The sequence below is a fragment of the Rhinopithecus bieti genome, unplaced genomic scaffold (assembly GCF_001698545.2).
Source record: "Rhinopithecus bieti isolate Rb0 unplaced genomic scaffold, ASM169854v2 scaffold_947, whole genome shotgun sequence".
Lineage (NCBI taxonomy): Eukaryota > Metazoa > Chordata > Mammalia > Primates > Cercopithecidae > Rhinopithecus > Rhinopithecus bieti.
The window spans coordinates 5,437,475-5,460,763 of record NW_016803664.1 but is presented as its reverse complement, the minus strand read 5'-3'; the positions used below and the strand labels follow the sequence as shown (position 1 = coordinate 5,460,763).

General features: G+C 48.2%; 1 protein-coding gene across 1 annotated transcript in view; it reads left to right on the top strand.

The window, feature by feature from the left end:
* CUX2 (cut like homeobox 2) overlaps positions 1-23,289 on the top strand; it is a gene marked incomplete at its 5' end in the record, with an annotated part of 322,096 nt that overhangs the window by 182,782 nt on the left and 116,025 nt on the right. The window contains 2 exons of the mRNA XM_017895882.1: positions 40-150; positions 3,756-3,803. Of these exons, the coding sequence (XP_017751371.1) occupies positions 40-150; positions 3,756-3,803 (159 nt within the window). The remainder of the gene's footprint in view (positions 1-39; positions 151-3,755; positions 3,804-23,289) is intronic.

Here is a 23,289-nt window from a genome sequence, read left to right as displayed (position 1 = left end):
TCTCTCTTTTTTTTTTTTTTTTTTTTTTTATTGTTCCAGAAGGAGCTTAATTCCGTCGCTTCTGAGCTGTCTGCACGGCAGGAGGAGAGTGAACATTCTCATAAACATTTAATTGAACTCCGCCGGGAATTTAAGAAAAATGTACCTGAGGTATGGTATATTTGCTGTTACAGAATTAACTCAGTAGGAATGCAGATTTCTCTCCATTCAAACTATATTTTGAAAACTGTAGATGTAAGTGACTAACAAGAAAAGAAGCTAATTAGCCACAAAGAAAAATGACAGCCCCCAACCTTTCGGAGTTTCTTGGCCTAGCGGTGCTTAGCAGTGCCGACTGAAGGGAGGGCGGGGCGTTTCTCCATCAACGTCATTGTTTTTCGAGGGTGCTGTGAAACATCCATTTTCTCCCTACATTCATATCCAAGTCAAATGCCTGGCCTTGCTGGCAAAGACAATGTGCCTTAGAGTTCTTGATTTTATTTTGCTTTCCCATTGGCGTCTGGAAGAAGGCAGCCGTCGACTCTCTAACACCCTCTCGGGGCCTGCCGGCGCTCATCATCTCTGAAACTCGGCCTCTCACCCCCTGTACGTGCACCTCATTCTTCCCCTTCACCGCCTCCCTTGCAGTCCCAGCAACCAGCTATGCCTTTTCTAGCAGCCATTGCCGGGAGCTTGGTAGGGGACAGAGAATGACTAGCCCCCAGCAATGTAAGAGCCCCCCAAGGAACAGACTAGAACAGACAAGTTTCTGTTCTTTACCAGCCCTGGATGTGTGAATTCTTTTCCTTCCTCTCACAGGCCCCCCTATTGCTTCTCAAATTACAAAACAAATGATGAGAATAAATACAAATAGGGAAAGTAAAGCCCTCTGACTCTATATAAAAAGGATGTGGCACATCAGGGCTGTGACAGGGAACAGACATCAGGGATCTCTGCGGCCAGATCTCCCCAAAGCCAACTGTGTTTCATTCTGGTCAGCAGAAGGTTAACATCTGTCCTTACCTGCTCAGGTGTGCTGCAGGAAGGTGGGGCAGAGTTTGGCATTCAGATGGGAGACTTTGATTCCACCAGTTACACTCTGCCAGTCTGATACCGGGATTGGTGGGGGATCCTGTTGCCATCTCGCTGTTCAGGGAGGGGAACATGGGAAGACAGGGAAGAGGCAAACCCAGCTAGGGATCAGGCCATATGAGCACAGAGGGGAGAAGCCTCAGGTCCACCTCAGCCTCTTAGCTGCAAAACCCTTCTCACACAAGTCATAAATGTCTTTGGTTCTTCAAGTCAAGAGAAGGACTAGAATCTAGCTAGAATTTGTCCATGGAGCAAGTCTGGAAGGAAGAGAGTGTCTACGTGGAGAAGGGGCATGAATCTCAGGTCTAAAAGCCTCTCCCATGTTGTGGCTTCAGAAAAGCCAAGCCAGGCCTTTGGTTTGACTCCAAGAGCCAAGAAGGCACCAGTGATGCTGAGAACCCTTCCTTCACCTTTTAGAACAGAGCTCAGCTTGGTCTAGAAACTAATTTTTCTCCCCAGAATGAGGTTACCTTTGATTCTCCTTTGACTCCAGGAAGCAAAGCTGAATCCGCCCCACATCTTCACAGCTGCACATGCCCTCTCTCTAGTCAGCTTAGACCCTCTGTCTCATCCTCCTTCTCCTAGCCCAACTGACTTTCTTCTGAGGCCATGTGGGAGCCCCCAGGTGATGAGGGAAATCCAGGCCATGTTTTAAGCCTCTGAGTTCAGCTTACATAATTTTAATACTGCATAATTATGCAATTATGTAATTAGGAGGAATAAGTTTCCATTCCTATTATAGTCGTGCCTCTGAAAATTCTCCTTTTTGGAGCCAGTCTCTCCTGATGGAGAAAGTCACGCCGAGGCTTTATTTAAGAGCTCCTCTGGCTGGTGCCCAGCTCACCTCCTGCTCGCGCCTGTGCTGGGCGTCCCCCAGCCGTGAAGCAGACGAGGCGGCGTGCTTCTAGAAATGGGCGGCATTAGCACGAAGTCCCGCCAAGCCTGTCCCTCGCAGAGTGCTCAGATACTTGAGTGTGGGGCTGTGAAAAGGGCCTGTTTGGGGAGTCCAGTGACCTGGGTTCAAATTCTAGCTGCGCCATTTACTTGCTGTGTGACCTTGAGCAGGCCAGCCCCTCTTGGGGCCTCAGTTTCCCCTTCTGTAAACTTAAGGAACTGGAGAGATGGTTTCTGAGAGGTCCCATCCAGAACTAATGTCCTGAACATGGTCTTGAACATGGACCAGAGGTCTCCCGCCATCACATTTTTATTTAGTCTGTAAAGTCTTTTGAACTTTATGGTGAGTTGCCAATATTTAGCATCTCAGATGATTTCACCTAAAAATTGGATTTCCGGTGTCTTTTGAGAATATTTGGTAGATTGTGCAACTCAGAGGTTCCGTGCTCATGCTGCCGTCATCAGCTAGAGCAGAGCACGTCACTCCATCGGTGGGGCTTGCATTGTCCCAGCCTCCCTTGTAGTTGCTTCCTGCCTGGCCTGGTGGGCATTTGAGTTCACCACCTGTGACCCAGATTCTCAGAAGTTTCCTTCTCCATGGCTCAGCCTTGCACCCATGGCCCCTTATGGTTAAGTCTACTAGGCCTGTGTCTCCCCTGAAGGTCCCCAACATACATCAGTCTATCAATCAGTGGCTCAGGAAAGCCCCAGGGATCTGGAATCAGGGGCGGAAGCAACACATTATTATTTCCATAATGAAGGGGTTTATTCTTTACCTGCCCATAAGTCTTCTTCAGCCTATCTCTTCCTTTCCTGTGCTGTCTGGGGCACCCCCTCCCCACCCTGTCTAGTCCCTCAGTGCCTCCCATGGGGATTACTGGTAGCTGTGGCTGATTGTGATGGGGGAGTCACACCAGCAGATCTCACAGGAAACTGGAGGATTAGGTTTGGAGTCTCAGGACACGTGGTTCTTAAGGCTTCCCTCTTACGTGCCAGGGAGAAGAACACATAGGAGTTTGCCAGGCTAGCCCAAGTTGCTGGGATTCTCAGGTCATTCATGAAAGCCAGGAAATTAGGGTCTGGAAATAGGAGGCTCAGGGTGACTGGGACAAACTTCTCCTCTGAAGACAGCCCACATCCATAGAGTTCCTCAAACATCTGCACAGCTCAAATGGGGTAGAGACCCAGCCTAGACTGCAGAAACTGCACGTTCTGGTGAGGAAGGAGAGTCAAGTACACAAGTGGCATTGCTAAAATGCAAAAGGCAGTCTTCACTGGAGAGGTGGCTACAGGGTAGGGTCACGGAGACCTTGCAACCTGAAAGAGGCTGCCCCAGGCGACACCTTGAAGGGCAGAAGGTTTTCAAGGAAAGACTTCCATGTAGTGCTAAGCACGGAGAATTCAGGTTACCTCTGCAGCCCCCACCCCACCCCAAAGTGTGACCTGGGATGGACTACCTGTCTCACAAGAGATTTCGCATAAAAGACCATTCTATGATCAAATCCATTTGAGAAATGCCACTTCCTTTGTCTTCTGGAAATTCCCTGCATGCATTATGAAAGACTCCAGAAGGTCCTGCAGGAAAGAAACCCCTTGGACTTGGCATTTCCCAGTCTGGTGTGGCTTGGTACCCCTATTTGTGTGTGTCCCTTATGAAATCCAATGGAGTTCAGGCCCCATGGGACATGCTTAGGAAATGCTGAGCCAGGGACAGCAGCGAGCTACAAGCAGGGGCCATGGGGGCGTCCCACCTGGCACTGTAGTGAACTCTTTGCTGATCTCTTTTTCAGGAAATCAGAGAGATGGTGGCTCCTGTATTAAAAAGCTTCCAAGCCGAGGTAAGACCCAGGGCCCACAGCATGTCAGAAAAGTGCCCCCCATGGCTCCCCTTCCTGTCCCACCTAGAGTTGCCCAAGGGGGCCAGCAGCCTCCAGAAGCTTTGGAGAAACTTCCCTGTCCCCATTGCAAACTCTGTGCCCTTCCCTCTGGTGTCCCATCCCAATGGTGTAGTGATAAGAATTGGTTCTCTGTTCAGTTTGACAGAATTCAAGTCTGATTTCCAAGAAATCTCCCTCTCCCTAGACTTTGCCCAACCTTACACTGGCTCTGCTACATGTAAGATCTGTGACCTTGGGGCATACACAGTGGCTCACACCTGTAATCCCAGTGCTTTGGGAGGCTGAAGTGGGAGGATCACTTGAGGCCAGAAGTTCAAGACCAGCCTAGGCAGCATAACAAGAACCCCATCTCTACAAAAAAATTAAAAATTAGCTAGTCATGGTGGCACGTGCCTGTAGTCCCAGCTACTCTGGAGGCTGAGGTGGGAGGACTGCTTAAACCCGTCACGTTGAGGCTGCAGTAAGCCATGATCCTACCACTGCACACCAACCTGGGTGACAGAGTGAGCCCCCGTCTCTAAAACAGTAAAAAATAAAATTTAAGAAAGATCTGTGACCTTGAACAAACCTACCTCACCTTCCAGGTTTGGTTTCCTATCTTTAAAATCAGAGATTGGTACGAGATGACCTTTGCCCTCTCTTGGCATTCTGCTCTCCTTTGATTCTCTGAGGCAGCCTTGCAGATAAGTCCACACAGTTACCAGCCCAACCAGAAATTCTTTGCACCAGCCCACTGTTTGAGTATAAAACTGACATTGTCCGCATTCTTTCCTGCCAACCCGCAGAGCCCTAGATCCTTTGCTGTCCTCAGTAAATAATTTATCTTGCCTTTTGGAAGCCCTGTGATCAGGGTGAACCGCCCCCATTTCTCCTCTTTGCTTGCCTTCGTAACCAAGAGTCTGATAATGTCCATTTGGCTGGCTGGCACAGGAGGCAGGCCAAGAAAAGACTGGAATCATGTGGGTCCAGGGATTTCTAAAGCGTTCCATCTTGAGGGGGCTCTTCTCAGGCTTTCCTGGGCTCAGGCAGGACCCCAGAAGGATTGGCCACACTCGGAGCTCACCAGAGGGGATGCATTTTAAGTCTGTCATCCACCAAGCGCCACATTACTTTAAATATGTCTCTTTGGAACCACATAAGCACATAAGGCAATATTAAAGTAAACAATAACTGGATTTACACAAATGTCGCTGATTTCCATATTTTTCATCCTTTCATTTTATTACCGAGTTGACTGATGTGCTTATTTATTTACAGGGCCATCCGGTATTGATTCATTTGGTTGCGAGGTGCCTGGGCTGGGAAGAAAAAAACCAGAAAGACCAATAATGTTAGGAATGGGGGTTTTCATGACTTTGTGTTACAAAAAAAAAATAGAGGTTCCCATCTACCAACTCCTAGTCCCAGGAGAGCCGCTCAGCACACAAGCTACCTATAGCAACTGATCCCTCTGCCCAATCTAAAGACAGGCATTGAGCTGTTTGTAGAGAGCATCACTTTCTCAACTGTTTCCTTGCTTGAGTTGGTGTGAACAGAGCTTCCGTTGGCCTTTTAGAACCTCAGTTTTCCCTATCTGTTAAATGGGAGTATAAAGACACTGGCAAGTCTTTTCATGTTGTTTTGAGGATTAACTGAGATCTAATGCAGGGAAAGGGTTTAATATAATGTCTGACACATGAAGAGCTGTTAGCGGGTAAAGAGCACAGATGCTGAAGTCAGCCTGGGTTGGCATCCCACCTCTCCCACTTACTAGCTGTGTGATTTGGGGTGAGCTACTTAACCTCTCTATGCCTCCATTTCCTCATCTGTAAAATGAGATACTAATTATACATATTTCAGGCCAGGCAGTGGCTCACCCCTGTAATCCCAGCACTTTGGGAGGCCGAGGAGGGTAGATCACTTCAGGTCAGGAGTTTGAGACCAGCCTGGCCAACATAGTGGAACCCCAACTCTACTAAAAATACAAAAATTAGCCAGGTGTGGTGGCGGGCACCTGTAATTCCAATTACCCGGGAGTCTGAGACAGGAGAATCGCTTGAACCCAGAAGACGGAGGTTGCAGTGAGCCAAGATTGCGCCACTGCATTCCAGCTTGGGCGACAGAGCAAGACTCTGTCTCAAAAGAAAAAAATATATATATACATATTTCACAGGGTGAGATTGAGGAAGAACAAAGTTAACACAGATGAAGTGCTTAACATACTGCCTTGCATATAAGAAGTCTTGGATATTTTATTATTCCTATAAGCAGTGACCTCCAATACAGGTTTACTGGGTCTCTAGTATGGCTGAGCAGCCATCTGCCACTTTCCTAACTAGGTGTTAAAGGCTTTTTATCTCAAAGAAGGGTTTGAGGGTTTTTTTTTTTTTCCTGTAGGAGGTGGGTATGACTTATGTTAGCTTTTCAATAGGAGAAACGTTAGGTTTGGGTGATGTTTGGGAGAAGACCTGACTGCAGCATGGTAGAAAATACATGCAGGTCTGACTCAGGCCTGGTCAAAACCTCAGCTCTGCTCCTAAACCAGCTGTGTAGCCTTGGGGAAGTTCCTTAACCTCTCTGGACTTCAGCTTTCCTCCTCAGCCAAATGAGGCTAACAATAAGGATTCAGAAGCCAGGTGTGGTCACTCATGCCTGTAATCCCAGCACTTTGGGAGGCTAAGGTGGGAGGATCATCTGGGGCCAGGAGTTTGAGACCAGTGTGGGCAACATAATGAGACCCCATCTCTACAAAAAAAATTTTAAATTAGCTGGGCATGGTGGCTCGTGCCTGTAGTCCCAGCTACTCAGGAGGCTGAGGTGGGAGGATCACTTGAGGCCAGGAGTTCAAGGCTGTAGTGAGCTATGATTATACCTCTTCTTTCTATTATGGGCAACAGAGCGAGACCTGGTCTCTTAAAAAAGGAAAAAAGATTCAAAAACTTTAGCAGCATGGAGTCAGTCCCAGGGTCTGGCACACAGTTGGTGCTCAATAAATACTGGGACAGAGAAAGTCTTAGGCCAAAAGGAAAGATAAAGCAGAATTCTCGTTTTCAAAACCCATGTGGCACATTGAATAGATGCTGCTTTAATAGCTGGAGACCTTAAAGAACTTTGTTAATTTTCTTAAGAGGGCTTTCCATCGTCCCTTTAATGTACCAAGAAGACTACATTTGTCTGGAATTTTATTCCTGAAACCCCTGCTTTTCTCATGATCTATTGACTAAGCCATCGTGGCCTCTGCGTCCTCCTTGCGCCTCAGGGGAGAGACGCCGCCAAAGGAAGGTGTTAATAAAAAGCATCTTCTTCGTCCAGAAAAAGCTGCACATGCACAGGCCGTTTATAATCCAAATTTGATTTTCATTTTAATTTTTTTAACGAGGCCTCATCCTTTATGCCGCTCTCCTCTCGCAATCCACTGGGCTCTGGGCTGGCGCTGCGATTCCCAAGTGGGTATTAATCACCTCCTGGAAATATTCTCTAGGGCAAATACCGTCCCAAGTCACATAAACTAGCCCATAAAATGCCAGGGCTGAATATCACACCCGTCATTCCTTCTTCCCAGTGCAGGCCTTTCCTTGAACTATACCATGTTCAGTTTCATGGTATATACCATGAAATATATGATGTTCAAAAAAGATACCATGTTATTCCTGAATTTTGCTTCACCAGCCCTGGTGTGTTCAGAATCTGGGCATACTTCTTATCTTTTTATATTATATATGTGTGGATCTATCTTTTCTTTCTTTCTGTGTGTGTATGTGTGTGTGTGTTTGTGTGCGCGCGTGCACCCCCTTGTGCCAGTGGGAGGGGGCAGAGAGGAAGTGAATTTGCCCTGCTGTGAATCAAGGAAGCTTCTCTGTCTGCCTTGATTGCTTAAAGGACAGTTTTGATTTCTCCTGTTCAGGGAAACAAAGACAGCCGGAGAAGGTGGCTTAATGGAGACAGCTTGAAATGGCCAAAGTTTGAATATCCTTGTGTACAGAGAAAAGAGCAAGACGAAAGCCTCGCTAATTATAAAAGTTGCTTTATGAAAGATAATTCAAAGCAATAATTTAGCAAACATAATCAAGTCGCACAGATGGGGTTGTTGATGGATGGATTGCAACATGCAATTAGCAGTTCTCGCAGTTACATATCATTAACCCTCCGAGCACAAAAATTATTTTCTCATTATTAGTTGAAAAGGTAAAATTAAGCTGACTAGACAGTAAAGGAACAAACTACAATTAATTACCTTCATTTATTACAGTCATTATTTTAAACTTATTTTTACTTGGAGGGAGACATGAAAACATCTAAATTAAAAGTTTTGTTATGCTAACTCAGAGGTGAAACTTTTCTGAAGCGCGTGTGCACCGGCCCAGCTTGAGATTGTCTTTTTCTCTGCCGCCTTTTTCTTTTACCATAAAGGGAATGTGGCCTGTATGGTGGAAAACCTTTTGGGTTGGATTAGAACAGAGACATTCACTTGGGCCTGATTGAAACACAGTAGTTTGGGGACCAAGTGGGCCGACCTGGCCTCTGACGCCCAGGGGAGGTTAGACACCCATGGTCTGAGCCCCGCCCTAACATTGACAAGCTTATGTGACCTTGGCGAGTGACTTTATGTCTCTGAGCCACTGTTTCCTCATGTATAAATAGGGTCAGCTTATATGATTGCATGAGATTCAGTGACATTCTGTGTGTCAAGTGGCCAGTGAGTCACTTGTTGCCAACATGGTGGGCGTGCATGGTTGCGTGGGACTGAGAGTGTTCTCCCTCTAACAACTCAGGGTCTGGGGAAATTCGTGTGGCATGTTCATCTTCTAGGAGCTTAGAGAGAGGGTTAAAGATGCATTAGATCATCAACTGAGCCCATGTAATCGTTTATTCACCGCAGCAAGCATTTATTGAGTAGCTGCTGCATACTAGGCGGGGTTCTAGATGCTAGCCCAGTGATGGTCACCTCAACCCCTTCTTGGTATGAGGGAGAGCAAGCATTTTTGCAGTACCCAGAAGAAGGACTTCCCAAAGAAGATAAGGCTACCCTTCTATTGGCACCATGCAGGTCCGCTCAACAGATCCTTGTGGAGAACTTTCTGTGTCCTGGGCTCTGTGTGAGGACTGTTGCAGATCCAAAGATGGTGAGACACCATCCCTGCCCTCAAGGATGTCCCTAGGATTCCACATGGAATCCTTTAAAGAAAGAGAAAGAAAAAATGTCTGTAGGAACCGAGTCCCTGTGATTCTGAAATAATATCCAGGAGCCCAAGGGAGGCCGTCGGTTCCATCCCAGAGGTTCTACTTGTTTGCTGCACTTCACATTGACACCCTGCCCCCGTGACAGCAATGGCAGTGTCTCCATCCCATGCACATCTGCCATGTGTCCCTGCATTCCCCGCCAAGAGATGGAGTCTGTGTCTCCATACTTTGAATCTGCTCCTGTGCCTACTTTGACCAGTAGAACATGGCGGAGGTGACACTGTGCCATGATCCAGTGTAGCCTTTAGCCTTCCTGCTGGCTCTCCCCATCACACCTCTCCAAACTCATCCTTTATGTGAGAAATGTGACTACCTGGAGACCACCCTGTGTGAGAACCCCAGCCTGCATGGAGAGGGTCTGGGGGATAAGACAGCACATGGAGGAGAGGCCAGGAGAGCTGAGGTACCAGACTGGAGTCAGGGGCCATGGTGGACGTCCAACCCAGTCGAGCCGTCGGATGACTGCAGCCCCAACTGCCATCTGACTGTGAGCACCTGGTTCATTCACATCTCAGGGTGTCAGTGCTTGCCATGCCCTGTGCCTAAAATGCTCTTCCCTGTACCATCTCTTTGCTGGATGAGCTCCTTTCAAGTGTCAGGTCCTGGGGAGCAGGGAACCCTCCCTGACCACCCCAGCCCTCCATCAACCCTGGAGCCCCTCGCATTCACTGGTGCTTAGCATCATCTGTCTATGCATCTGCCTAAAGCTAGTGGCTCGAGACTACTGTAAGGACTTTGACTGTAACTCTGAATAAAGTGGGAGTCATGGGAGGCTTTAGAGCAGAGGAGGGACCAGCTCTGACTCAGGTTTTAACAGGATCCCTCTGGCCACTAATCTGATAATATGGGGGCCCTGGTCTCTCAGAGATGACCGAGAGGAGAGATCATTCCTCCATCCCCCCTGCCCCAGGCCCAGATGCTTTCTGAGACACTGAGGTTTTTCTGCTTTTCCCACCAAGACAATCGTGGGTGGGGAAGGATAGTCCTAACCTAGGAGAAGACCTTTCTGGTGGGTCAGTACCTGTGCTTGCAGCCAGGCTTCCTGAGAGGGGAGTGGAGGGTTTCCTCATAGCTGAGATCACCCGAGATGTGCACGTCCCTCCCTACTCTGGCCCCGAGCCCCACCCAGCCCCATGTGCTGCATCCTTCTTTGGTTTCTGTGCCCTGCTTCTGCTCCGCGTCTGCCTGCAAACTCTTGCTCTTCTGTTTGAGCTGAAATTTAATTACAGGGCTTTTTTTTTTTTTTTTTTTTTTTTTTTTTTTTTTTTTGCCTCTTAACATTATTTGCTCTTCCAGCTGTCTTTGATGGCATAATTCTCTCACTCCCTAAACTACCCTTTACCCTGGTACTCCTGGCACTGGTATGACTATCCCTTTGTAAACAGGGCCCCCTTAGAACCACAACAGATATTAGATGCGTGCAGTTCTGACAGTAGGGGAGGCCACAGGGAGCAGGGGAGGCCACAGGGAGCAGGGGAGGCCACAGGGAGCAGTGGCCTTGCTGGCTGGTGAGGCCACCTTGGGGGATGAGCAGTAGGGGCAACTGTGGCTTTTGGGGCCAAATTGACTCAAGCTTTCATTTTGGCTCGTCTACTTCCTGGCTGTGTGACCTTGGGCAAGGCATATAATCTCTGTGGCTTTCACTTTCCTCTGCTTTTACTGTTTTTTTTTTTGTTTTTTTTTTGAGACAGACTTGCTCTGTCTCCCAGGCTGGAGTGCATTGGTGCAATCACAGCTCACTGCAACCTCCGCCTCCCGGGCTCAAGCAATCCTCCCACCTCAGCCTCCCGAGTAGCTGGGACTATAGGCACACACCACCACACCCAGCTAATTTTTGTATTTTTTTGTAGAGATAGGGTTTCACCATGTTGCCTGGGCTGGTCCTCTGTTTTTAAATGGTGGTAATAGTACCCATTTCATAGGAGTGATGGGAGTGCTCGATGAGTTGATACTTGAAAAGCCCCAAGAACAAAGCCCACCACATGGTGAATGCTTCGTGAGCATGAGTTGGCATCCCCAGCAGGTGCGCTGAGACTGAGTATATCACATTTATCCCTCCCATGAGCCCCATGACGAAGTTTCTGCTCCTGCCCATTGCTCAGGTGAGATGACTGAGGCTCAGCCCGCAGCCCACGGTAGTGAGTGGGAACTCGGGCAGGGACACCGGCTGGCAAGGTTTATCCATCACTTAGGGGGATGCCTCTTGTGTCACCTCCTCTCAGCAACGCAGCCAGGGAGGCACAGCTGGTATCATCCCCTTTTATAGATGTAAAACCGGGGCTCGGAGAGGTAAAGTGGCTTGCCTGAGCTTACACAGCAATTCATCAGCTGAACAGAGAGCAGAAGATGCAAACCTCAGCTTAGAGGGCCAAACGGGCCCCTTGAGGGATCTGGGGGTACAGAAGGAGCTGAGGCTGGTGATTCTAGATTTAAGGCCCAGCTGGAGATCTGCAGGTGGTTAGGGCCGGAAAGGAGCTCATCACTCAGCCAGGCCCAGGCCTTTTAGATGTTTCTTTGCTGAACTGTTCTTTCAGGCAGGATCTGCCAGGAAAGCCCACCGCATACAAAGAGCTGTGATTCGAGCCCAAGTCTGCATATCCAGCCCAGAACTTGATGCATAATAAGTGCTCAATAAACGGAGTGTTGCTTGCAGCTCACATCAGATATAATGAGGAGAAGACCTCCCATTCTTTCTACTACCCCTGACACGCACATGTGCACACACATGACCCGCCCTTTTTCCTCTGCCGGAGTGCAGTGGCACAGTCTCGGCTCACTGCAACCTCTGCCTCCTGGGTTCAAGCAATTCTCCTGCCTCAACCTCCCGAGTAGCTGGGACTGCAGGAGTGTGCCTCCACACCCAGCTAATTTTTGTATTTTTTGAAGAGACGTGGTTTCACCATGTTGGCCAGGCTGGTCTCGAGCTCCTAGCCTCAAGCGATCCTCCTGCCTCTGCCTCCCAAAGTGCTAGGATTACAGGCGTGAGCCACCGCGCCCGGCCTCCCCGTCCTCCTTCCTCTTTGATAACATAGTTGCTTTGATGGTGCATCGTCCTTGACTGCCCATAACCCAGTCTTGCCCCTCTGGAAGTCTGCCCTGCCCGGCTTGGGGTAAAACTTAACGATAAACTGAATGAACGTCCTTCCAAATTTAATATTAAGAACCCACCAAAGCATTATTGAACCTGTCATGCCATATTACAACCAAATTAAGAACCAGCAGCAATCCTCTTTCATTCAGTATTATATGCCTTATAAAGTAAATTATTAATGCTTTTTTCCCCCCAGTTAAGCAGTTATTTGCAGTTGTTCTGGGTATTTCTCATTAGAAATAACATCATCTAAAGAACGATATTGATTGATTTTTTTAATCTTGGAGTCATGGACGTGAACCACATATTTATATGACATTCCCTTTAACTAGAATTCTTGCGCTTTATTTTTATATTATTGATCTTTTTGACACGAATTGCTTTTTGGCCTTGTGCGAATGTTGTAAGCTTTCCGCCTGCAGAGGAATGGGCTGGCGTCTGGGCCGGGCTGGGAAGAGTGATGGCTCCAGCCGCGTGGCAGTAACATTCCCGCACATTTAACAACAATTAGTCTGTGCCGACGCCATGGTAGGCTTTCGTGTATGAAAATTTACAAGCCTTTTAATGGACTGCATTATGGAAGGCCGTGCGGGGCCAGTCGGTGGGGAGATAAGGCCACTGGGCGTGCATCCATCTCACGGCTCAGTCGGCCCAGTGTCTCTCAGTGCTCACGTCTGCCTCCTGGGAGGTGGGAGACGCAAGATAGAAGCTACCGCGACAGCCCCACCGACACCAGCGTGGGTCATGTGGGCCTCGTGCAGTCCTGGTCATTTATCTGGTCAGTAGATGTTTGTTGAGCACCTACTAGGTGCCAGGTGTGGCGCTAGATGCAGGGGCTAAGGTGGTGAACATCACTATTTACTCATGCATTCAGGAAGAATTTGAGTACCCACTGGGTGTCAGGAGCGGCACTTAATTCCGGGGGTGAAAGGGTGAATGCAGAGTCCTCGTTCATCTGGAGCCTGTGGCAGTGGAGAAGTGACTTAAGCTTAGAGTCGCCTGGAGCTGGGTTCAAATTGCAGTGCTGCCGATTGCCGGGTTCTTCAGTGAACTTCAGTTTCCTTGTCTGTAAAATGGGGACGCAGCACCTAGGAAGGCTGGGTGGATTCGGTGCAGATCAAGAGCTTGTTGCAGAGTAGAGAGGATCATGGTGATTCAGTGTTGCTGCCAGCTGAGCTCTGGACACTCTTTCTGTTCTCTCCAAAACCTAAGGTTCCAGACCCGCCTTCCCACTGGGCTTCAAACCTGGTAGCTCCTGGGGTTGGGGCAGTCTTGTGTCCCCCTCCTGCTCACTCGGGCTTTCTCCTATATTTTCTTGTTGGAAAACCAGCCAGGGCAGCCAGCTGGGGGCAGACAGTGATGGAGTCTTCCTAGAGGGCACACCCCCAGGGGCCGACCCTCTTCTCCCCAAATGCCCTCACCCCCCAACCAGCTCCCCCAGAGCACACCTCTGCCTCCCTCCTGAGACCTTCATTTCACAGCACGCACTTGGCATCTGTTGTCTACAAGGGTGAGTGCCAGGCTTCAGAGATGTGGCAACGGGTGGCCCCAGATACCTTTCCTGTCCTCACAGCATACACGACCTCATGGGAGAGACAGATGGACCCACACACTCCCAGACAGCGCCAATGACAATCGCGTTATGGTTGAGTTTCACAAAGTCAGGATATGGGGATGGGAGAGAGTAACCAGCCCACCCATTTCCTCATTGAGAAATGCTTTCTGGAGCCCCACTATATGCAGACCCTGTGCAGTGCCCTGGGGATAGGCAGGGAACAAGACGCATGCCCCGTCTCTAAGCTAAAAGTACAGTGAGGGACATGCATACTTACGTCATGCATAGGAGTTACCTAAAAGATAGTATAGCACAGTGGTTAAGAGCATGGCTCTGGAATCAGACTACCTGGGTTCAAATCCCAGCTTTTCTACTTATTACAGTCATCCCTCAGAATACGTGGGAGATTGGTTCCAAGACCTGCCCCACACTCAAAACCATGCAAGTCCCCCTGCATATAGGAAAACCTGGCTCTGCATATGTGCAGGTTTCACATCCAGTGAAAACTATGGTGTGTGTGTCGATATTTTTTTTGAGACAGAGTCCCACTCTGTCTCCCAGATTGGAGTGCATTGTTGCAATCTCAGCTCACTGCAACCTCCACCTCCCATGTTCAAGCAATTCTCCTGCCTCAGCCTCCTGAGTAGCTGGGATTACAGGCCTGTGCCACCACACCTGGCTAATTTTGTATTTTTAGTAGAGACGGGGCTTCACTATGTTGACCAGGCTGGTCTCAAACTCCTGACCTCAGGTGATCCGCCTGCCTCGGCCTCCCAAAGTGCTAGGATTACAGGCGTGAGCCACTGTGCCAGGCCTTAAAAACTATGTTTTTTATTGCATTTGGCTGAAAAAAAAAAAAAATCTGTGTGTCAACACCTGTGCAGTTCAAACTTACATTGTTCAAGGGTCAACTGTAATCTGTGACTGGGGCACTTTTCTTTTTCTCTGTGCCTTGATGTCTTCATCTGTAAAATGGAACTTGTTGTCATCTGTAAAATGGTCTTTGCAAGCCACTGCAGGCTGACCCCAGTAAACCACCATAGACAATCTTTGTACCAAGTGAGAACAGAGGTACGAATGGCACTTCACCTTATAGGTGAAGGTGAAGATCAGATGAGGTAATAGATGTAAAGGTGTAGAACAGTGCCTGGTGCAGAGAAACTTAGATCAGTGTCAGAGGCTGCGATTACCATGATTATTACAATTAAGATGATTATGACTCTGAAATAATCCCCCAGTGTATTGACTAATTGTGGAGGTGCTGAATGCTGCCTCCACAAAGGCAAAGTACATTGCACCCAGAAAGGGCCCCCGCTCTTGGCCTAGCTCAGAGGCAGAGGGCTGGACTGTGTGACCCCCTAGGTTCATTGTCAGAATGGGTCCCCTGAAGCAACACCTCCAAATTTAGATACAGAAGGAACCTTTCTAGATGTGGGTATCCTCTCTGAGGTGGACCCTGCGAGAGACCTTCAGACATCCAATATCACAATCAAACCTCCCAGATGCCCTGAACAGCGGGAATGAGGCCCAGAGAGGGTGAGAAACCCACCTTAGGTCACACAGCCAGGAGAAGGATGGGCCCGGGTCAGGTCACTTTCTCTCTAGCCTGTCTCCTGTTCCATAAAATGGGTTCTTGTAACATCCACCTTGTTTATCCTGGGGGGATGGGTAAAGAACCAATGTGATCACCCAATTGAAAGAAATTTGCCTGGCTGGGTATGGCACCTCACACCTGTAAGCCCAGCACTTTGGGAGGCCCCAGTGGAAGGATTGTTTGAGCTCAGGAGGTTGAGACCAGGCTTGGTCTCTACAAAAAACCTTTTTTTGGCCAAACACAGTGGCTCACGCTTATAATCTTAACACTTTGGGAGGCCAAGGCAGGCCGACTGCTTGGGCTCAGGAGTTCGAGACCAGCCTGGGTAACATAGTGAAACCCCATCTCTACAAAAAAATTAGCCAAGCGTGGTGGTGCACGCCTGTACTCCCAGCTACTAGGGGCCTGAAGTAGGAGGACTGCATGAGGCCAGGAGGTCGAGGCTGCAGTGAACTGAGATTGTGCCACTGCACTGCAGCCTGGATGACGAAGGAAGACCCTTTCTCAAAGATAGATAGATAGATAGATAGATAGATAGATAGATAGATAGATAGATAGATAAAATCATTTCCAGCTACTCCAAAGGCTGAGACGGGAGGATTGCTTGAGCCCAGGTCGAGGCTGCAATAGTGAGCAATTATCATGCCACTGGACTCCAGCCTGGGTGACAGAGCAAGACCCTATCTCAAAAGAGAGATAGAGAGGGAGGGAAGGAAGGAAGCAGGAGAGGAGGGGAGGGGAGGAATGGGGAGGGGAGGACGGGGAGGATGGGGAGGGGAGGACGGGGAGGATGGGGAGGGGAGGAATGGGGAGAGGGAAGAAGGGGAAGGAAAAAGAGATTTGCCAACCAAAGTAGGACTCACAGGTGAGTTCCAGAGCTGAGTGTGAGGCTGCCTGTGTGCTGCCTACAGCAGTGTCTTTCTCTAGAACCTTTCGCTACTCAGTGTGGTCACCAGGCCAGCAGCATCCACATTGCCCGGAAGTACCTTAGAAGTGCAGTTTCCATCCCCTACCTCCATGTGCCAGACCTCTAAAACCAAGATCTGCAGTTTAACAAGGTCCCCTGGTGATTACGGGCACATGAAAGTTTGAGACACTCGACCTCACAGCCCACTGACTTCCAACCCTGGCTGCCCAGTGGAATCCCCTGCAAGTTTTAAAATACCAAGACCTGGGTCCCAGCTCACAGTGGCGGGTGTTCTTGGTCTGGCATGAGGCTTGAGCGTCAGGATTGTAAAAGCTTCTGGTGATTCACATGTTTGGGAGCCCCTGCCCTGAAACTCACTATCTAGCGTAAGAGACAGACCCATGGAAATAACCAGGGGAGTGCTGGTAAATGCTGAACAACTGGCTGGCTGGGAGGAGCCCGGATCTGTGGCATCTGCTCATTTCTGTGGTGTAAATATTTCCACCGTGGCCAATTTCAAGCTTCAAACATGATGTCATAGACAGGGGGCTGGGAAGAGATGTGCAGAACATTATAGAGTATTTCCAGCACATACACAATAGATGCAAAAAACCTCAGAGCACAGACAGCAGTGGAATGTAGTCAAATAATTAGGAAGTCATGAGCATTGAGTATATATTGCCTTTTTTTCAAATTTGTATTGTGGTAAAATACATGTAACATAAAATTTATCGTCTTAACCATTTTTAAGTGTACAGTTCAATGAGTTAAGTACCTTCACGCTGTTAGGCAACAACCAGCCCCATCCATCTCCAGAACTCTTTTTATCTTGCAAAGCTGAAACCTCTACCCACTGAATACTAATTCCCCCTATTCCTCTCCCCCAGCCCCTGGCACTTGCCATTCTACTTTCTGTCCCTATGCATTTGACTACTCTAGGGACCTCCTATAGGTGGCACCATACAGTATTTGTCCTCTTGTGACTGGCTTATTTGGCTAAGCTTTATGTCCTCAAGGTTCGCACATGTGGTATTACATTTATGTTTAACAAAATTTGTTTAGTTGTAGGTTTATATGATTTAGTTTTATGGCTGTGTTTAACAACCAGATTGCAAAATTTCTGAAAACATAAAATTGCTTTGTAAGTCACTGCAGGGCTGACCCTAGTAAACTACCACAGAAAATCCTTGTAACAAGCGAGACCAGAGGTACAAATGGCATGCTTTAGGTCAGAGGTCAGCAGACTGTGCCCGTTGGGCTAAAGCCTATCTTTGTAAATAAAGTCTTATTAGAACACAGTCCATTTGTATCCATGGGTTCCACGAATTCAACCAGCCTTAGATCAACAATATTTTTTAAACCACTAAAAAGTAATAGTACAACAATTAAAAATAATATAAAATTTTAAAATACAGTATAACAGCTATTTATGTAACATTTACATTTTATTAGGAATCAGAAGTCATCTAGAGATGATTTAAAGTATACAGGAGGGGCCAAGTGCAGTGGCTCATGACTGTAATCCCAGTACTTTGGGAGGCCGAGGCAGGTAGATCATGAGGTCAAGAGATCGAGACCATCCTGGCCAATATGGTGAAACCCCGTCTCTACTAAAAATACAGAAATTATCTGGGCATGGCAGCGCATGCCTGTAGTCCCAGCTACTCAGGAGGCTGAGGCAGGAGAATTGCTTGAACCTGGGAAGCAGAGGTTGCAGTGAGCCGAGACCGTGCCACTGCACTCCAGCCTGGCGACAGAGTGAGACTCCGTCTCAAAAATAAATAAATAAATAAATAAATAAATAAATAAATAAATAAATAACAAAGTATGCAGGAGGGCTGGGCACGATGGTTCATACCTGTAACCCCAGCAGTTTGGGAGGCTGAGGCAGGAGGATTGCTTGAGACCAGCATGGGCAACATATTGATACCCCTTCTCTACAAAATTTTTTTGAAAATTATCTGGGCGTGGTGGTGCACACCTATAGTCCCAGCAACTCGAGAGGCTGAGGCGGGAAGATTGCTTGAGCCCAGGAGTTTGAAGCTGCAGTGAGCTGTGACTGTACCACTGTACTCCTGGGCAATAGAAAAAGACCTTGTCTCAAAAAATAAAATATAATATAATATAAATAAAAGTATATAAGAGGATATGCATAGATTATATGCAAACAATACACCATTTTGTATAAAGGATTTGAGCATTGGAGGATTTTGGTATCGTCAGGGGGTCCTGAAACCATCCCCATGGATACTGAGGGATGGCTGTTGTTAGATCAGAACCTGTCTAGCCCACAAAGATGAATATATCTGACCCCTTACGGGGAACAGTTGCCACCCCTGCTTTTAGGTGTAGAGGGAATGTGAGAAATTTAATCACCTTATTCGTTCACTTATTCATTCATTCATTTACTTAGCAAATATTTACAGAGCATCTACTGCCCCGCACTGCTACAGACACAGAAGCAAGTAAGACCAAGATGATTCCCTCACAGAGCTAACCTTTTGGCGGGAAGACAGATGTAATTCAGACACTCACACAGCAAGTAAATATATAATTCCAGCTGCACCAGGGAGCTTCCTGGGGCTATGAGAGCATCCTGGGATGTCAGGGAGGGCTTCCAGGAGGAAGTGACCTGTGTGTGAATTGAAGTAAGAGTAGGGACATTCTAGTCACAGGAAGAGCAGACCGGCATGCCAGGTAAAAGGAATAGCAGGTACAAATGCCCAAGGCAGGAGGCAAGTGGGAATTGCAGGGCCTGAAAGCCAATGAGAGGTGGTCTGAGCCCCCAGGTATGCTTCTGTGCCCTGGCCCCTAGTCTCTCCAGATCTGCTTTGCCAAGCACAGCATCATCTAGAGCCAGGTATCCCTGGCTCACTGGCCCCCATCGCCTCCCCACCCTTGAAGACTGCCTCTTAAATTCTGTTTATTCTCCCACCTGGCCCTGGAGTCCACACTGCAACAGACAAAGGTTCTTATTTATTTCCTCCCTGAGGTTTATAAACTCCTGCCCTATAATAAAATCACTCTCACCACAAGCACAAAATAATAACACTTAATTAAAATACATAAAACCAAAGACTGGCAGAATCCAGTGAAGATTAAAATCAACTGAATCCTACAGCCCAGAACTGAGCAGAGGTCCTGCCCTGAGACCCAGGGACTGAGACACAGAGGTGGGGTGAGGGAGATGGGAGGGGGCAGGGGAGCAAGGGGAGTTCCTATTTCTTGAGCACTGATTGAGTGTCATACTCAGGGCTGGTTATCCAACATCTGGGCTGTTATGGAATATTCTGGAGAATCCTGAGAACATTGTGTTTTTTTTTACAACGGGGAAACTGATTCTCAGGTTGAGACACCAAGATCACTGAGAAGTTGAAGAGCTAGAATTTGAACCCACGCCTGTCTGCGTTAGTCAAAATGGGCTCATCTCTGTTGTAACAACTTCAAAAACAGATGAGGCTGCGTCACAGTCTAGTGCTGGTTGATGGAAGTTGTGGTGGGGGAGGCTCTGATCCACGCAGTCATTCAGGGATCCAAGCGTCTCCCATCATCTGGTACGTGGGAAAAGAGGAAAACATCATGGCCCTCCTAGGAGGTTCTCAGGGGCCAAAACTGGAAGTGGTCACGTCATTTCTGCCCACATTCCTTTGGCCAGAACTCTGTTACAAAACCATACCCAATGTCAAGGCTATAGTCTAACATTATATGCCCAAGAGCAGGTAAAAAACAGAATTAGGTGAGCACATAACCCTGTCTGGTGCCCTGTGGACTCCCTCACAGATAGAGCACCTCACTCACTGTCAGGGAACAGGACAGAGCCCTGAATACACAGCCTTGCACACAGTGGTACATTTGGACAGAGGAATGGGAATGGAACCCAAGAGGCCTGCCAAATTCAGGGAGCAGCAAAGCAGGAGCAAGGATTGTTAACAATTTGGCAGATGTTATAAAGCTCCTATTATGCATTCTTCCCTGTGCTGAGCTGGCTAGAGAAAGAGATGAACTCTGTTCAGCAAGGAGGCTGAGCCACCATTGGGATCCCATGCCCAAGGTCCACTTAAAAAAAAAAAAAAAAAAAAAAAAAAGCCAATGTACAATAGGAACAGATGTCCCAGCTGTACCAATGAGAGTGAGTACTTTTTAGGCAGGCAAACAGAGAAGACTTCCTGGAGGAAGTGAGGTCCCAGCTAAGGTTAGGAAGATTGGGCAGGATGGAACATGGGGAATGAAGGGTGGTAGTGAGCCCAGGTCTTGGCATCAGGCAGACCTGGGTTCAAGCCCAGTTTGAATACCAGGGAGGTGATCTGAGGCAAGTCACTTCCCCTTTCTTTTTTTTTTTTTTTTCCTGAGGCAGAGTCTCCCTCTGTCGCCCAGGCTGGAGTGCAGTGGTGCTATCTCAACTCACTGCAACCTCTGCCTCCCAGGCTCAAGCAGTCCTCCCACTGGAATAGCAGGTACAAGCCACCATGCCCGGCCCACTTCCTCTCTTTCTGACCCTCAGTTTTCTCATCAATAAAACAGTACCTAGTACATAGGTTTGTCAAGATGTTGAGTGAGCTGGTAACGCATGTCAAGTGTTCAGCATGATATGTAGCACAAACAAAGCTTAAAATGAATAATTATTCCCGGATGGCTATTTAGTGAGCAGTGCTGGGAGGCTGGGTTGGGGGAGAGGACAAGGCCAGGAAACACACATGGGCAGGACACCAGGGTCCTGAATGTCAAGTTAAGTCTGCAGTTTATCTGCGGACAGAGGAAGGTACCATAGAAGCTTTTTGGATATATAAGGAAGCATGACCCGAAACCAAGTTCCAGAAAAATCTCTTTGGAGGTATATGGGCAGGAAGGGGCTGACTCAAAGTCGGGTCGTGCTTTGGAGCACTTAAGAATGAGATGAGCGGCCAGGTGCGGTGGCTCACACCTGTAATCCCAGCACTTTGGGAGGCTGAGGCTGGTGGATCACGAGGTCAGGAGTTCGAGACCAGCCTGATCAACATGGTAAAACCCCATGTCTACTAAAAATGCAAAAATTAGCCAGGCATGGTGGTATGTGCCTGTAATCCCAGCTACTCAGGAGGCTGAGGCAGGAGAATTGCTTGAATTCGTGGGGCAGAGATTGCAGTGAGCTGAGATCGCGCTACTGCACTATAGCCTGGGCAACAGAGCAAGACTCCATCTCAAAAAAAAAAAGAGATGAGCACTAACGGTGGTCTGGCCTGGGACAGTGACAGAAGAGCAGCAAAGTGGAGACAGGTTTGAAAGAGTTGGGAAGTAGGGATCCAGGTTGATGTGGCAGTTGGAGACAGAGGGTCTGGGGCTCAGACTCTGGGGGTCAGTGGGACATGACACCATTAGCAGAAGAGGACCTGGCTTCAGGGAGACAAGCCCCTTTGTTGGATACCCAACCTGTGAGATTCGGTCTGGGAATCCTCCAGGAGCCAGTGGGACCTGACACAGCCCCATGTCTGCCTCTCGTCAGCCATGTGACCTTAGGCAAGTCATCTCCCCTCCCTGAGCCTCATCTTTCCTATCTGGAAAAGGGGGGATTCTATTTGTCCCTCCTTGATAGGGTTGTTGTTGGAGGATTCCATGAAACTATGCCTAGCACATAGTAGGTGCTCAAGAAATGATCCTTGTTATCACCATCATTTTTCCCACTGAGTGAGACCAATCACTGGACTAAGAAAGGGCTGGCGCTGGGCCAGGCGCGGTGGCTCACGCCTGTAATCCCAGCACTTTAGGAGGCCGAGGCAGGCGGATCATGAGGTCAGGAGATCGAGACCATCCTGGCTAACACGGTGAAACCCCGTCTCTACTAAAAAAAAAAAAAATAGCCGGGCATGGTGGCGGGCGCTTGTAGTCCCAGCTACTCAGGAGGCTGAGGCAGGAGAATGGCATGAACCCAGGAGGCGGAGTTTGCCGTGAGCCAAGATTGCACCACTGCACTCCAGCCTGGGTAACAGAGCAAGACTCCATCTCAAAAAAAAAAAAAAAAGAAAGGGCTGGTGCTGAACCACAGATTCCTCGAACACACTGCAGACCAAGAATACTGTTCCTAGGAACATCAGTAGCCCCAGCAGCCAGATCTCCTGCATCTCAATATATATCAGTCTCTCTGCTAAGCTTGCTACACATACTGACTTTGGAAATCACTGTCACAAGCCCCAGGAATAGGGGTTACTATTATGCCTGTTGTAGAGATGAGTGACTGAGGCGTAAAGATCAGGCAAGTAGGAGGTGGGACGATCAGCACAGGGGCCTCAGTTTACACAGAGCAGATCTGCTTGCAAGGTGGATAATCATGCTTAGGTCACATGGAGTGTCAGGTCCAGCTCCTGAACCCCATGCCCTGGTGTGAGACAGGGAGAGAGAGACTACAAGAGGCTTCAGAACCACAGGCTGAGGCGTGATTGGCACTGATTCAAGAAAAATGCCCGGAAGACAAGAAAAAGAAATAAATAATGCATCGATAGGCAAAAGGAATTTTATGTTCAATATAATAGGGGGAGACCTGGGTTCAAATTCTGCCACTGCACTAGCAGCTTTGAGTTACCAACCTGTGTTTCAGTATTCTTTTCCATGAGGATTTCAAAAATAATTGTATGAGAAATATTGCCTCCTAAAAGTGGCAAAAGCGGCCGGGTGCAGTGGCTCACGCCTTTAATCCAGCACTTTGGGAGGCCGAGGCAGGCAGATCACTTGAGTCCAGGAGTTTGAGACCAGCCTTGGCAACATGATGAGACCTCATCTCTACAAAAAATACAAAAATTAGTCAGGTGTGGTGACATGTGCCTGTAGTCCCAGCTACTTGGGAGGCTGAGGTGGAAGGATCCCTTGAGCCTGGGAGGCCGAGTTTGCAGTGAGCCGAAATTACGCCATTGTACTCCAGCCTGGGTGACAGAGCAAAAACCCTGTCTCTGTAAAAAATAATAACAATAATAATAATAATAATAATAATAAAAGTGGTGGCCGGGCGCGGTGGCTCAAGCCTGTAATCCCAGCACTTTGGGAGGCCGAGACGGGCGGATCACGAGGTCAGGAGATCGAGAACATCCTTGC